The sequence below is a fragment of the Platichthys flesus genome, chromosome 12 (genome assembly GCF_949316205.1).
Source record: "Platichthys flesus chromosome 12, fPlaFle2.1, whole genome shotgun sequence".
NCBI classification, from domain to species: Eukaryota; Metazoa; Chordata; class Actinopteri; order Pleuronectiformes; family Pleuronectidae; genus Platichthys; species Platichthys flesus.
In genome coordinates this window covers 21,442,812-21,458,907 of record NC_084956.1, presented here as the reverse complement: position 1 = coordinate 21,458,907, position 16,096 = coordinate 21,442,812, and the positions used below count along the sequence as shown (strand labels likewise).

Sequence of the window (16,096 nt, the reverse complement as noted above, 5' to 3'; positions counted from 1 at the left end):
CCTTTAACACTAATAATTATAAATAAAGTACTGATTTTCAGTATTAACACCCTCTAGGACAGTTTGCTTTGGCTTAGTTTCAAATTATACTATCTTCTATCTGCCCTAAATTCATAATTATATAAAGTGTGTCCCCCATTCTTCAATGCTTTATCTTTGTTTGCTCGCCCTCAGACTGATGGATAATCTGCCACACTCAGTCCAGCAGCTGTCAGTGAGCAGAGCCAGCACAGGTAAGGCAGGGCAGGGTCCTTTTCTTAGCATGAGCGTATTTATTGACCACTGAGATTAACATATAGAGGACAAGGTACAATTCAAATCAAATAGATTTTATTGGTATCTCTGCCCCAAAGTGTAGAGCTTTAATGCAAACTGGGTCACTGTTTTTAAAAGTTATATTATGACCACAACCTTTCCTGCTGTTTGAATGGAAAAAAACTCAAGTCTGGACTTCAGATTTAAATGAACATTCCATTTTTGTTTCATTATTTAGGCAGACTGTTGGTTTCTTAAAGCTACGGTTGGTGATGCAACTGATACACCCCAGCCCCTCATATTGCCCCCCAAAACAAATAATCGTTCACTGCCTGAAAACTGCTGGAAGCCACATTTTCTGAGACCTGCTCACATTTGGATTGATTGAAATGATTGGCTTTGTTTATTACAGTCCATGCGAGGGCCACAGATACCGTATTTTCAGAAACAACTTACTACGTTTAAACAAAAGCTGGAAATGTTAAAGTGCTACTCAGCAACTGCTAGTTCCTGATGTTATCTTATTATATTAATTAGATAAGAGTATTGTTTAGTACTTGTACTCTTCCCAATCAAGCTACAATCTTGTTTAAAAAAAACAAAACAATGCTATTCTTATAGAAGCCTTACAAGCTAGGTTTTTCAGTTTTAGCTTTTTGGGTTCACTTGTTATTTTACAAGAGCATGTGTCTTCACTGGGTTTATCTGAGGTTATTAATGCCTCTAATGGGGACAGAAAATCAGTCAATCATTTGAAGCAATTTGCGAAACTTTTTTTCCTGGAAGGTATCTTTGTTTCAGCACTGATATGACATTCTTTATCTGTATGAACACATATCTGCACATTAGCAAACTCTGAGGATTGAGGATTCCAGACAGATACCAGGATTGATTTCCGGGTATTTGACCCTTGGTGATCCCTGAAAATAGCCTAAGCATGTATGACGTGAAGAGGACCTTTTTAAAAAAAGATTATATACAGTGATGGGACAAAATAATTCTCATCCGGTCAAAAGTCGCAGAAGCAGCAATAAGAATAAAACGCTCACTCCTTCAGTTCCCAAAGGCTCCGGAAAAAACTTTACACCAATTAAACAGCCGTCCCATCAGCATGCCTTTCAAAGTTTGTTGTGTGTAATCTGCTCTTTACGAGGAGAGGTCACACCTGCGTGAGGGTTGTGTGATGTATGCTTTGTGACAGGTGCTTGCTGCCCGCCACAGATAAGACACAGTTTATGCATCAACTGTGTGTGTGTATGTTGGAGAGAGATATAAGTTCCACTGCAGTGTGTGTCATAGGCGTCGTCTGGACAGTGTGTGATGTATTGGCGCTGACAGCGTATGAGACTTCCACACGTGGACACAATGCATATATCCATAGCTGTGTGCATGCCTGATATTTTCAGGCTCATCTTGCCTTTGCTACTGCATGACTCAAGACTCCCAGAAATCATTTCCCACTGAGGATTCAAGTGTAGTCTAGAAAAGTACCATGCAGTTCGTAAAATCAAACTATGTTGCACGAGGAATGGACCACAAAGAATTTGGAATGGTTCCCAAAGTACATAAGTGTAATATTTGATGTGCTGTAAATCTTGGTCTTGTTGTCTGACACCACTCTGTTCCTCTCCTTAGATGAGGTGGCTGCATTCCTCCTTTATGTTAAAACTCTGGGCTACCAGGATAAACCAGACTACCAGCATGCCAAAGACCTATTGGCCAGTGCTGTCAGGGGACACCTTGACTTCTCCATCCCTGAAGGTCCAGCAATGGCATCATCCACAAGGGTCGTAGATCCTGGCACCAGGGAAAAGGTGAGAGGAACCGATTTATGTGATCTCAGTCTGTTCAACAGCAATCACTGTTCTGTGATTCCTGTAGGCCTGGAATATTCTTCAGAACGATCCTCTTAGGGGCTTTTACAGCTAAAAGGTATCATTCTGTTAAATGGAGCCTAGTGTGCCTTGTTAGCACTGTTCATTTGGTGAACTCATGCACGGAAGAAAACAATATCCTTTGCAAGATGCATCCACTTCCAAGTGGAATCTGGTGGTTCATTTATCATCTGAAGGTCGTTGACCAAGGAGGTGACCAAGAACCCAGTGTTTCCTTTAACAGAGCGTCAGAAGATCTGTGCTGAGATGGAAGAATTTACTGGAAGGTCGACCAGCTACCCATCAATCAGGCTTTTTTGGTAGAGAGACAGAGGTCTCTTTGAGTAAGGAATATGACAGTCCACTTGGTTTGCCATCTGCCATCTTGCAGTCATTTGAAAGACCCCTAGTTCTCACCCTGATACCCCTGTGTGTGTCCCAGGAAACAGTCATGTTCAACCTCAGCTAGAAGCCAGGGATGATTATGTGCACATCAGCCCTTACAGCAGATAGCTGTGGAAAACAAAAGAAAACACTGACAGCTTAACAGACTTCTCATTTGAATGCACTCTTTACAGAGACTAACTTCCCAGTGTTTGTAGACTGGTTCAAAGAAGAGACAGATCAGTGCCTGGCAAATGGGTAATTCCCAATAAACAAGGGCTATTAAACTATAGACTGTGTTCGAATCAAAATGATATTTCTGCTACCTGCAGATAAAAAAAAAAACATGACCTGACTATTTACTTTAAATATTTTTGAATGTAGGAGTGGTTGATTTTAACTGATAAGTATAAATTACATCCACAGTAGTTTTTACACTGACTTCCATTTGGAAATGTAATTGTGTGTAATGCAGAGTACAGGGAGAATCTGTTCACGTCTGTATTTTACTGTGTGTGTATATGTGTGTGTGTACTTTTGCTACAGAAAGTAAAATTTAAGGTTTGAGCCATTTGATCTCTGGTGTTTATCATGAAGAGTATTTTACATAAGTTATTTTTTGCTCACTGTGAACAATCAAAAACTTCAGTGCTGGTCACAAATATTCATGTTTCCTTTATTGAGTCTCTTAACCCCAGATTGGGGGAGTGGGCCAGCAGTGGAGGTGGAGTGTTGACCTCTTCCACCCCACGCCCCCCACCTCCACTCAGAATGTCAACCACAGGTTGTCAGGTCTGAAGCTGGAGGAGCACCGCGATTCTCCTGAAATTCACCAGGATCACTTCTTGACCCCTCAGGCTCAGAGAGCGCCCTCTCAATGGCCCAATTTGAAGCAGTTGATGACACACACTTTACACAGGACACGATGTCTCCAATTACGCTCCTGTTTTCCTCTCCTCTCCTTGTGTCATTTAATTTCCCTCCTAAAGTGCTGGCCAGTTTGATCCCTAGTTAAACAGAAGTGGCCATTTTCAGGCAGTTTAGTGAGCAGAGTAAATGTCAGCCGAGATAGAGGCCGTTCAGTGGGCATGTTCACTGAATCATTTGCAGCTAGAGTCGTAGGAATATATTATTTCAGACTTGATGATGACCATTAAGAGTTTTGTTCAAGAGAAATTGGTCTAAGACAGTATAAAAGAAAAAACATAGTTAATAAATAAACAAAGTTATTAAATATCTCACTTATTTGGAAGATATCCCATGACAAGACATTTTAATAATGTGGTCGCACATAAAGACCAATACAGACAGACTTTTTTCTTTTTCTTTTTAAACACCCCTCAGCTATAAATCATTCCACATGTATTCATCAGCAGAAAGCAGGACGAGCCAGAGCCTCCAAAGCCAAGCCTGTGGTTACAGGGATGGATGAAGAGGAACAGGAGGGAATGAAGTCCAAACAAGTGCCGGCTCAATCAAGAAGAGGACCAGTCGTCTCTAAAACTCAATCACAGGTCAGAACTGAAACCGCCAAGTACTGAAAAGCATCAGACGGGTGATTCATAGTCCTTTAGGATGCATACCTGGAAAATGTTCCTTTGAACTACACATGGTATCATTTTTTGACATGTCAGTGTTTCCCATTTATTGCCCAGACTCTGGCAATGCCATAGTATAATTTCTCCTGCCACAGTTTCATAAAGATAAGAAATGTTTTACATGACACATCTGATCTCTGTGACAGTCAGACTGACCATCAGCAGTACTGCCAACTCCCGGCTGTGTCTGTGGCACATAAGTACTCTTGAATTTTCCTTTCACACAAGCACAGTGAGAGATTCTCTGCTGAGGCGCTTTTAAAAAAACAGCAAATCCTCTGCAGGACTCAGCTGAGGGGGGTGTAGCAGGCAGGGGTAGGAAGTAAAGTAATAAGATGATCACATGATACCAGCTCAGCTCTTATCAGAAAAAACTCGCTCAACATCTTTGTCAGTGACTTCTACGTGTATGGCCTCTCTTTTTCATGCAGCAATGTTTTCATTTATGCATCTGTCTGTGTCAGAAGCATCACCCCCCCCCCCCCCAGCTCACACCGAATCTGGCAGGGGGGGGGGGGTCTCCTGCTGTTAGCACACATATTATAAAGACGTTCTGCTAAATTTATACTAGGGGGCAAGGTGGAGAAAATGCATGTCAGGCTGCACCTTCTGTGCAGATATGTTGGGGCTTACGGGACACAATTGTTAAATCAGAATACCAGTTATAACAATTGTATTTACTTGACATTTAAAAGAAAGTCTTTTAATTAATCTCCAATTAAAGGATGCTTTCATATAACTGCACAAAACTTGAATAATACTGTTAAAAAATGATAAATTAATGAAGATAAACTCTTTTGCTGCTTGTCCACAGAAGGATGAGGTTTTGCCTGCTGTCAGAAGATCACAGAGGCCAAGGACTGAACCTGTAAACACTTATAAAGATGATAGTGAAGATGAGGATGAAGAGGAGAAGGAGGATGAAGAAGTTTCCAGACTCAGACCTATTCCTGCATGCTATCTCCGAGGCCCTCCCATAGGCCCCAGAACTCAGTCTAAAAAGGTGTGAGGCTAACGTGGAGGAGCAGCCAGGCTGTTTTGATTTGATTTTTAAAATGTATTAACACTGTTTTGTTTGAATCTGTGCGAAGAATATTACAAAATATTTTACTGTATATATCTCTAAAGCATTAAGGCTTTCTGTTGTTCTCAGGAAAGAAATAAAAGCATACAACAGTATTTCTTTCACAACTTTATTTAAACATATTCACATAACACAGTAGAACAGATCCTGTCAGTTCTCAAAGAGCAAACACTGACTCATCCTCTCTAACAGAACACTGAACTCAAAAAGACCTCCAGGAAAGGAGACAGCCCAACTGTGACCTCGGTGAGACTGGAGCGAGGAGTCCACTCCAAAATGAAACAACCCATATTCCCTGGCTGTGACAGTAAGAGCCAAACACACAATGCCTGCAGGGGAGGGTGGGATGAAAGGCTGCACAGCCACCCTGCAGGACGCAGCCGTCAGCAGCGGTGGGACAGTGATCCCTGCTCTGAACACACTGACGGGTGTGGTGACTGGGGAACGTCCACTCTCACAGGCGCAGGATGGGCAGCTGGTCCAAACCAGATGATAGGCCCCTGCTGGTTTGTCTTTATGGGCATCTCCTTTTTCTTGGGTGCGTTTGTTTTTGCGGTTTGCCAAAGTGCACTTAACCCCTTTTGATGAAGAGCACGAGGGGTCTTTGCGTCCGTCCTCTCCTCAGACTGGAGGCGGAGCTGACCTCTCCTCAGGACGACAGAGCCGACATTTTCACAGTAATAGGCTGCATGGAAGGAGAAACTTCAGTTTATAGTATTCTGTTTATTAGACAGCCTTTGTAGCCATGAGTACTATGAAGGATGACTTTATATAAAATGAAAAAAGAAGATGGGCCCTTGAATGTGATTGGACTGTAGATGAAGAGCAGCCAAAGCCTCCCAATCATCTGCACAGATAAAACTGTCTTTGACTTTGAATCAATGATATGCTGCATTCAGTATCACATACTTGGCTCGCTCCTTTATCACAGAAGTAGCTGCGGTAGGAGTGACTGAATGTAGCGGATTGTTGTCAACACACTCGTCTCCTTTCAGAGCGGAGAAGGCTACGTGTTGTATAGAGCGCCGCTAATTGAGTATGCTGAATATGTATTGAGTGTGGAGTGAAGACCTTTATTATGCACACGTACCTTGCTGCAGTAAGGACACTCTCCAAAAATGGTGCTGAAGCTCTGCCTGCTGGAGGGCAGCGCTCGAAGCCACTAAGGCAGGAGAGAAAAAAAAAACAAAACATCACCACCTTGAATCGCATGTGTCGGTGTCATGTGATAATATCCCTACTTTCAATGTACACGTTCAAGATTGTCTGCCACTCTGAAGAACTTTAAGGGCTTTCAGGTGGAACCTTGCAATGTCCGCCTGTCACGTTTTCTCAGCTTTTAACAAGAGATCATTGAATACATCATAAATAAGCATATACAAGCAAAGCAAATCGCTGCTCAGGCAGATGGATGGAGGAAGGGAACAAGCTGACTACAAGCATCATCAATCTCTTTACCTCTGAGTGTGAAGCCAAAGGCCTTGTACGTGTCTGTGTGTGTGTGTGTGTGTGTGTGCTCTGACTCAGCCAGAGATCAGATGTCAGTATCTGATCTCAGGCCACATCCACACGGCTGCGTTTTAGATACTGTTACATTCAAAACTGCCATTTTACTGAGACATCTTCAACATCACAGGACTTACTCTCTTGTGACAGTGACATTAAAGAAAAAATACAAGTTCCCAATTTTAAACCTATGTCTGTGTGTTAATTCTTCATGTATCTCTCTAATAATTTGATCAATACCATAGTATTTTTAAATCTGTGTTTTTTCTTCCTAACCATAGAACTGTTAAACTGCTTGATGATGCTTTCTGGAATTTGTAACGCACGTAGACATGCCTAAATATGTGGAATCAACCAGAGCTTTGACTTGGGATTCACTGGCTTTTTGAATGATGCACTTTAGTCACAGTGCAAGTGACCACCAGTTTTAAATTAGTGATGTGCAGCATTAAAACTTCAAAATGTCTGAGTGAACAGAGAAACACATGTAAATCTGTTCCTCTGAATCTGTTGAGCCACTTCAATCTAAAGCATCTCACAATGTAAACACAGTCAGTGCACTTCAGGGAGGTCGGGTGGTTTATTAAATGTAAATGTAAGTGTGAGTTTGTTTTATTTACCTGTGCATTAATAAAGAGGTGTGTATGAAGTGTGTCCCTGAGTTACTGTTGAAGTACTTAAAGTAGTTTGGAATAAGTGGAAACTTTTCCTTTTCACTTGCTCAACAGACATCATTTGGACACTTAGAACATGTTGTAGCTTCAGGTATGTTCTGGTTTTTAATGTAATTTTCAAAAACATTTTGTCGACATGTCAGGTCATATGTATTGAATTAATTCCAGTTTGACCTTGTATACACTGTTGCTTCGGATAGATCCGTTAAAAAAGGAGGAATTATTTGAATAGAAGAAATACATTTATATTATGTGAAGAACAACTATACTACAAGTAAATGGATGATATACTGGCTCTCAATTGCCACCTGGTGGAATGCGGCAGTATTGGTTATATACCCCTTCACCTCCATGTTAGCAGATGGGACATGTACCAAACTAAAGAGTCAAACTACACGTCAAAAAAGTTTTCCAATGATAGATTTTTTTATCATTTTAGGGAATTCTCATCTCACTGACGCATGTTGAAGTGATCAGGTTTCTGACCAGGTTATTGGCTTCCACACCACGATCACTACTGCGCAGACTGGTTTCAATTGACGTCAAAAGTGTAAGATGGCAGCGCCGATATTGTCCAAACACATCATCCATCTTCATGTAGAATGCAACCGTGTGTGTGTGATCCATACCTCATACAGACAGGCCTGGTGGAAGGGCTGGCCACAGCGAGGGTCGTTACACACCTGATCGGGGATCGCAGCTTCAAGACGATAGGAATAACAAATCCCACACTCAGTGCTGAAATCCTACACACACACACACACACACACACACACACACACACACACACACACACACACACACACACACACACACACACACACACACACACACACACACACACACACACACACACACAATGAAAGCAAGGAAAGGGATATACTCAGTACACTTGTTCACATAAACTACAGCTACAGATGCTGTAGCTTTGTGCTGGACCTCTGAAACCAGTTAGCAACAAATAATGATCTAGTTAAATCTAGTTCTGACATCACCTTCTAACACACACACGCACACGCACACACTCTCTCACACATGCACACACTTTCTGCTCTTGTTTGCATTTTAGCGTAATGAGTAGCTCCTGTTTTTGTGGAGTTATCCATTAAGACAGACGATGGCAGGTTTAAAAAAAAAAAATCAACATCTGGTCAACTCAACTTTTTTGCACTCTTCTGAATGTTAATGAAGCTGAGGCATTAATCACTGCGGTGACAGCGGATAAACACTACGCCCTTTCAACCCATCCGCAGAGAGGGGAGGGGGAAAGAATATGCGTTTAAAAAAAGAGAGATAAATGGTTTTGCATAATTAAAGAGAATCCTGCCATCTTTGTTATTCTAATGATATTATCTCTTAACAACCCAATTAAAGGAGTATGTGTGAGCCCATCTCTTCGAAGAACAAAACAATGTGAAATATGGAAATGGTCAGAAAAATACATCCGCCCCCTTATAACTTAAAGCTCTTATAAAGCTCCAACAGACACACAGACAGAGAGTATACATTCATAGATGTTAATACACCGCCAACATGCACACAAACACACACACATACGCACATCTCCTTAAGGTAATTGTGGAGGGTGGGGGCAACTGTGTGACATACAGATTTTTCGTGGGTGGCAGGTGACGGGAATTCAATCTCCAAAACATCCCGGAGGTTGCGCAAGACGCTGGAGTCCGGGTTCCTGCCAGCAGACCACAGACAGCTCCTTCACACACTAATTAACCACATGCAAATAAGCCTGCAAAAACACTGGGGGATGATTAGGAGGCTTTTACCAATGGTATTTGAAAAAAAGATCTGCTGCTTCAAACTGAACAGTGGGGGTGGAAGATTCTCCTCAGATTTGTCATGCAGGGAGGTAAAACACATAATCACTCCTCATTTTGTAATACAGTACAGATTTTAAATCCTGTGAATTTGAAGCCTAATTACATGTTAAATCACTGACTGATAATCAGATGCTTCTATGCTTGGAAAGTCGGGGACCTGGTGTACAGGTTGTGACTTTGTCTGTGATAAAGCCCCTGCTTGTCGAGCTGAAAGATATATTCATGAAAACCCAGGTGAAGACCAAAACCAACAATTAATGTATCCTATTAACAAGTATAGTGTGTACAACTGCTATCAAGCCACACTATTGCACTGGGTGTCGTGTTCCCACACAGTTTATTTTATTTTTAGTATCACTAAACCATCCTGCTAAATATTCACCAACTCAACAAATTTGCTAGTGATTATTTACAGCACCAGGCAGCTGAAAAGCAGCAGCAAATGTACCTTGACCTCCTGTTTTAGTGACATTTGCTGGAAACCACAGAGGCCAGATGTTTTTAAATTACTGGGAATTTTTTCATGAAACTAACATATTTGTGTCATGTGTTTAAAGCAGCATTATTCCGGGTTCTTGGCTACTTGGGCATTAAAACTCAACATCACTCACAGGTTAGAAAATTGGCTAGCGATGAAGAAAACATATTTACACATCCAACAGACACAGAGCATCATTAGCATCTATTTGGAGTTTGTGCACCACCCGAGGAATAAGCGTTGAAGATTGACCTGCTATTGGCTCAGTTTTTGTTCTCCACCATCACAAAATCTGATTGTCCCTGTATGTTCACCTGAAGTCTTCTAACTCTGTTTATCTGCTGTTTGGGGCAGAGCGAGTGTCAATCAATCAATCAATCAATCAAAAAGTATTTGTATAATCCATATTGACAAATCACAATTTGCCTCATAGGCTTTAACAAGAGGAAACATCCTCTGCCCTTAACCCTTGACTAGAGTGAAGAGAAAATACCAACAGGAAGGGATCACTTGCAAGTGATGGATCACTCACCCAGGACTGACAGAAGTGCGTTAGATGTTAGGCGTAGCAGAGCACATCAACAAATTAACAAAATGATGAGAAAAGACAGGGTCTAAAATAACCAAGGTGTTTCAATGACAGCCGTATGTTGTGTGTTCATATTTTTAAACTGAATCCGCTGCCTTGCTGGAAAACTGAACCCCAAAAGTAAATCAACAGGCCCATAAACCTTCAATGAGTTGAAAGATGACAAAGGAGTGTTTATGAGGGTCTGTCAGGACACACAAACACTTGATTTGATCTGGCTCATTATCAATATAAACATACTTCTAAGTCCAGGTTATAAATAATACATCTTTAACAGGAGCCGATAGCTTTGGAGCTGAGTAACCCTAAGAGGTCCGACTCTGTAAGAAGACTGACAAATACATTGTTGGTTTTGGTCTTTGGTCCTGAAAAATCACATAAAATAAACTGAAGTAAATATCGATTACACAAGAGTAAAACACATCACTTGGAATCAACTTTATTAACCTGTTTAGTTACTATTAAACTTTGGTTGATGCAAAGGACCTTACCATAGGTGCATGTTGGAGTTCAGTTTATTCCTCAGAGGAGTCACCACTGCAGCAACACAAAAAACAACAGTATATGAAGTTATAAGATGTAAATTGAATATGCCTTTTTTTTCTACTAACAGTTCCAAATACACTATTGTACACAACACAGTATATTGCTCAGAAAAACATCCTCTACATGCCCTCAAACGCTGTTTTGCAGTTCATCGCAGACTGTGGCGTCACCACTGTCCCATATGAACCATCAGTGTTCCTCAGGGAACTTTGTCTCTGTGCACTTCTCATCACCTTCGTTACTTGTTATTCCTACATGCAGGAGCAATATTTCTGCGTGACCCCTCGTATTTGAGGGTTGCCGCCTGCTTCCCATCTTGGCTGAAGTGTGTACTTGTTTAATATGTTTTAAGTTACATTGCTACGCAACAGGCTACGAACTGCATGACTCTGAGTTTACAGAAACAATGGCGACAATTGACGGGGACTTAAATAGAAACGTGAAGCTCTCTGGCTCCGTGTCGGCGCGGTGAGAATTAAAATGTTTCTCGTTCTGAAAGCTGAAAGTCCTGTGACATGATGGCCGACAGAATCACTATTCCTTGTCCTGCCTACCTGATGGCTTCTCACTGACCTGATCTGAAAAACAACAGCTCAGACTGGATTTGTACTTTATTACCTGAGTTGATCCTCAGCTGGATTAAGTCAGATACCAGTGGCACAGGCCATATGAAGAGGCACGGTATACAATCGTTCCCATTAATGTGAACACAAGTAGTCGGTTAGTTGATCAGCAATAAATTAAGGATTAAATATTTAGATGAATTGTTTAACTAATCAACAAACTCAGAAAACATCACTTTTTTCCCAACAGCATACACACATATTTTTGGGAGATTTATTTGAATAAAGACAGCCATTTGAAGATCTCCTCTCGTGCCCAAAGTTTTTACGTGATCCTGCTAAAACAGACAACATAACCTGCTAACATAATCAGCGCTCCTTATGAAGCTAAATCCAGAGGTCACAATGATGGAAGCTACAATGTTCAGTGTACTGAATGACCATAATGCACAAAGCCATCTACTGTGGATACTCACTGGTGTGAGCAGGCATTTCAATGTCTATCCATCAGTCAAGTCAATAGAAATAAAACAACACACAAATTACGTGAACACCTGATGAGCGTATAATATTAAGAAAAGGATTTCCATGCTTTAATACAGCATGTCAGTTTAGGGTGTGTAATGGAGCAGATTTGTTTCTTATGCTCTCGCACCGCCTGAGAACACACTTTGAAGCCCTGCCATGTCTTTGGGGCCCTACGCACCGTGTTCAGCTCCCAGCAGGCAGCACTCTGGCAGCATCTTGGAGTGTCTGGGATCTACCTCCACTTTAATGGAGACATTGTTTCCTGCAAACACAGACATGAATGTACCCAAATCAATGACAATTCAAATGTTCATCATACATTCGTTTTACTGTGTGTGTAATCGCTCCTGTTGATCAGTTGCATAATTTACATTAAGCTGTAAAATCTAGTAAGACACTATGTAGTAGGGTAATATATTATTATATATCAAGTGACCGAACGACAGGAAGTTCACAGTACCAATGGCGATCCGCCTCATGGTGTCGGACCTGCTGGGTTTTTCCGGCTCCAGAATCCAGGTGCTGCTGTCGATCTCGTCCAGGTCATCCCAGAACTCTGTCAGGGACTCCAAAACCAGCAGGAACTGGTTGTGGAGCTGTTCCAGAGTAGTCTATCAAACAAGCGAAAGAAGGAAAAGAGAGGTGAGGTACAACACTAGACCAACAGCAGTGAGGCGTCTGTAATAATATCCTTCTTGTTCAGTTTGACTGAAGACTGCTATGTCCTGTTACTGTCATTTCCAGCTTCTCTGGCTCCCTGGCTCTCACCAAGGTTTACTAATATTTCGACCAACACCTTCCAAGTTCATGAATTAACGCCTCGTATAATGTAAGATCAATCTGCACACAAACACATTTGTACTCAATGACAGATACTGCTGCAACTATGTTTTAGCAAACTATCACAGCTAGGTTATTTACACCTGCAGAAACGACCCGAAATAAAACCTGTGCTCACTAGAACCTGACGGATGAGTGATCAGTTGGCCGATGTGAGCCTTTCACAGACATATCACTATCAGCTGATATAAAAAATGTACGTTTACAGAACAAGATGTAAATTGATGATACAATTATATATCGAAAATGTTTTTCGGAATTCAAGTTTAAAATATTTGGTTGTTTATGTCTTACTTTTATTTGTATAAAATTATAGTTCCCAATTTAACTGTAAAATGTCAGCCTCAAACACATTTCTCTTTCATAAGGGTCTGAAAAGGAATGTCTTATGGAATTATTGCAAATAATAAATACAAATAACATTTTGTACATTCGGTTTAGTCCCCCCACAATCCATGTCAGTCAGTCTGTAATAGATACAGTACATGTTTGATATAAGCAAAGTTCTATCAAAACAAACTGTCAGAAAAGAAGAAAAATAATTACCCAGGTCGAAATGTGAATCAAAAAGCTACTTAACATTGAACCCACAGCGAAAATGAAAACTCAATTTGTTGATTTATAGAAAATTACTTCTACTCTTATGACAGATTAACTGTTGAAATCACTTATCAAGCAAACGTGTTCTTTTTCCAGCCTCTAAAATGTGACGAGTTACTGCTTTTCTTTGTCTTGATTACAAAATAAATGTAATTGAATGGCACTGTGTAATTTAAATAGATCAACCTGTGCACTAAGAAAATCTGACATTTTAAGGACTCCGCAATTAATTTATTAATACAAAAATAATCATTAGATGGACGGATAATTAAAATAACTGTTGAGCACAGCCCTGCATTTAAGGGTGAATAAAACAGTAAATTGTAATTAGGTTTATGTTCGAGAGTGTGCACTTACCAGAGTTGTTTCACTTTACTATCACTTTGTGATTACAAAAGAGAAGGGAGTTTATTTCTTGATAATGTAGAGGGCTTCTGCTGTCTAATCTGAGGCGAGTGAAAGTGAATGAACTGAAAGTGCAGCGTGACCAGTTGGTTAAAAGTGAAACAACTTAAAGTGCACAAATGCGCACACACCTAGAGAAAGGCAGGCTGATGGAGGTGTGGGAGAGCAATACAGATGGAATGAGAAGGAAAAAAATTAGGGGGGTGAAAAAAATGAACCAAAAATTATGGGTCATTGTGCCAGCACAGTGCACACAATTAAGCATCGTCCAGGTGCCGAGAGCCTCAGCAATTACAGCCCAATTAATGCCAGTGGCATGATTACAGTTACTGCTAAGGATAAGTACGCTCGGCCCCGCTCAGAAAGAAAGAGAAAAAAACTGAAGAAGAGCTGGTAATTGAATTCCTGCTGTATCTGAGAGAGGAACATGGGTGAGGGTGGGAGGCTGTAAGAAAGTATGAAAGACACAGACTCTGAGCTGAGATTGGCTCCTTGGCTGTCTCAATCAGCTCTTTTTATCTATTCATGATATCTAAGACTGACCTCAATTTAGCTCTTAAAAGCAGCTGGGCTGAAGAATCCACTCCTCTTTACATGGACGATATTAGACTTCACTCTTTTTAACCTATTTTCAGTAAATCCTTTTCTCACTGAGCAGCCTCTCCTTTACACAGGAATTCAGCATCTTTTGTCGAATTGCATGTGATGTGGAATTGTATTGGTAGCAGTGGAGAGACAATTTGCTGAAGAAGGCTGTGTGGAACAATCGAAAAGCTCAGGTAGAAGCTCACCTAAACCAACTTAACTGGTCCACATCTGGAGACATGACTAAACATCTGTTACAAACACAAACATCTTGATCGATAAAAAACCTGTTGAGACACTGTTCATGAAAAAAAAATCATGGCTAACATTTGACATGTCAACTTTTTGATGACCTGCTAAATATTGGACAGATAAAGGTGCTACATCACACAGATATAACATGGTGTAATAGGCGTGCTAAATTACTTATTATTTGGGCCACAATGGCATTATAAAATTCTAAATATGAGAGGGAGTGAAGCTTCAGTATAGATCAGGGGTCTCCAACACGTCGATCGCGAGCTACCGGTAGCTCGCGGGCAGGTTTTCAGTAGCTCGCCTGATAGGTTGACCGAAAAAAAATAAATAAAAAAAAATAATAATAATAATAAAAAAAATTTAAAAAAATTATATTCCGACGACAGTAAATGCACCTCATCTCACTTACATTCACATATATGTCACATTGGTGTCCGGTGTAAATGTAGCCAAAGTGACGTTGTGACGTTGAGTGACGTTGTACGCTCGCTAAGCTAAAGTGAGGAGTTTGGTGGTATTAGCAGAACTTTACACAAACAACAAAGATGGAAAACCAAGGTGGCCAAATCAAGAAAAAGCAGAAAACATACAATTTCCATTTGGAGTGGGAATGCGAGTTCTTCTTTACTAGCGTGAAGGACAAGTGTGTGTGCCTCATATGCGGGAGCAGTGTTTCGGTCAGCAAAAGAGGTAACGTGGAGCGCCACCACACTCAAGTCCACGGTAACTTTGCACGGGATTTTCCTGCAGGCAGCACTCTACGGACTGAGAAAGTGAACCAGCTGAAAGCAAACCTTAAAAAACACCAATGTTTATTCCTCGGACCGACGAAGAAAGCCAACGCGGCCACGGAGGCATCATTTAAAGTGGCGCACATTTTGACAAAGCACAAGAAGCCATGCACCGATGGCGGGATGGTGAAGGAAGCAATGACAGCGGTGGCCGACACATTATTCAAGGACCATAAAAGTAAGACTGAAATCATGTCCGCTATCGCTGATGTACAGCTTGGCGCAAACACAGTGGCACGGCGAGTGTCTGCGCTCTCTGCCGATGCAGTGGGTCAGTTGGAGCGGGACATGATTAAATGCAAATGGTTTTCAATTCAATGTGACGAGTCGGTGGATGCGGCTGATACCGCTCAGATGGCTGTGTTTGTCCGGATGGTTTTCGAAGACGCTTCCACTAGAGAGGAGTTTTTGACGTTGCTTCCACTAAAAACCACAACCAGAGGAGTCGATATTTACAACGTTGTGAAAAAGTACTTCGTTGAAAATAACGTGCCTATTGAAAAGCTGGTGTCTATTACAACAGACGGCGCACCACCTATGACAGGACGCCACTCAGGATTTATTGCACTGTGCAAGGCCGACCCGGACTTTCCTAAAATTGTGAACTATCACTGCATCATTCACCAGCAGGCTATATGCGCCAAAGTCATGAGATGTGATCATGTGATGACACCTGTCATTAAGATCATCAACTCCATTC

General features: G+C 41.2%; 2 protein-coding genes across 7 annotated transcripts in view; one reads left to right on the top strand and one right to left on the bottom strand.

The window, feature by feature from the left end:
* vrk2 (VRK serine/threonine kinase 2) overlaps positions 1–5,780 on the top strand; it is a 20,524-nt gene extending 14,744 nt beyond the window's left edge. Inside the window, exons 10-14 of one of the 3 annotated variants that reach the window (XM_062401135.1) lie at positions 175–233; positions 1,891–2,069; positions 3,890–4,027; positions 4,926–5,114; positions 5,388–5,780. In XM_062401135.1, the coding sequence (XP_062257119.1) occupies positions 175–233; positions 1,891–2,069; positions 3,890–4,027; positions 4,926–5,114; positions 5,388–5,780 (958 nt within the window). Of the gene's footprint in view, positions 1–174; positions 234–1,890; positions 2,070–3,886; positions 4,028–4,925; positions 5,115–5,387 lie in introns of all 3 variants that reach the window. The other 2 variants (XM_062401133.1, XM_062401136.1) reach the window with 2 other exon arrangements.
* Positions 5,742–16,096, bottom strand: part of fancl (FA complementation group L) — a 27,233-nt gene continuing 16,878 nt past the window's right edge. Inside the window, exons 8-14 of one of the 4 annotated variants that reach the window (XM_062401138.1) lie at positions 12,378–12,528; positions 12,096–12,179; positions 10,772–10,817; positions 8,984–9,065; positions 8,005–8,121; positions 6,286–6,357; positions 5,742–5,880 (exon numbers count right to left, since the gene is read on the bottom strand). In XM_062401138.1, coding sequence (XP_062257122.1) covers positions 5,845–5,880; positions 6,286–6,357; positions 8,005–8,121; positions 8,984–9,065; positions 10,772–10,817; positions 12,096–12,179; positions 12,378–12,528 — 588 coding nt within the window. In that variant the 3' untranslated portion in view covers positions 5,742–5,844. Of the gene's footprint in view, positions 5,881–6,167; positions 6,358–8,004; positions 8,122–8,983; positions 9,066–10,771; positions 10,818–12,095; positions 12,180–12,377; positions 12,529–16,096 lie in introns of those variants that run through there. The other 3 variants (XM_062401140.1, XM_062401137.1, XM_062401139.1) reach the window with 3 other exon arrangements.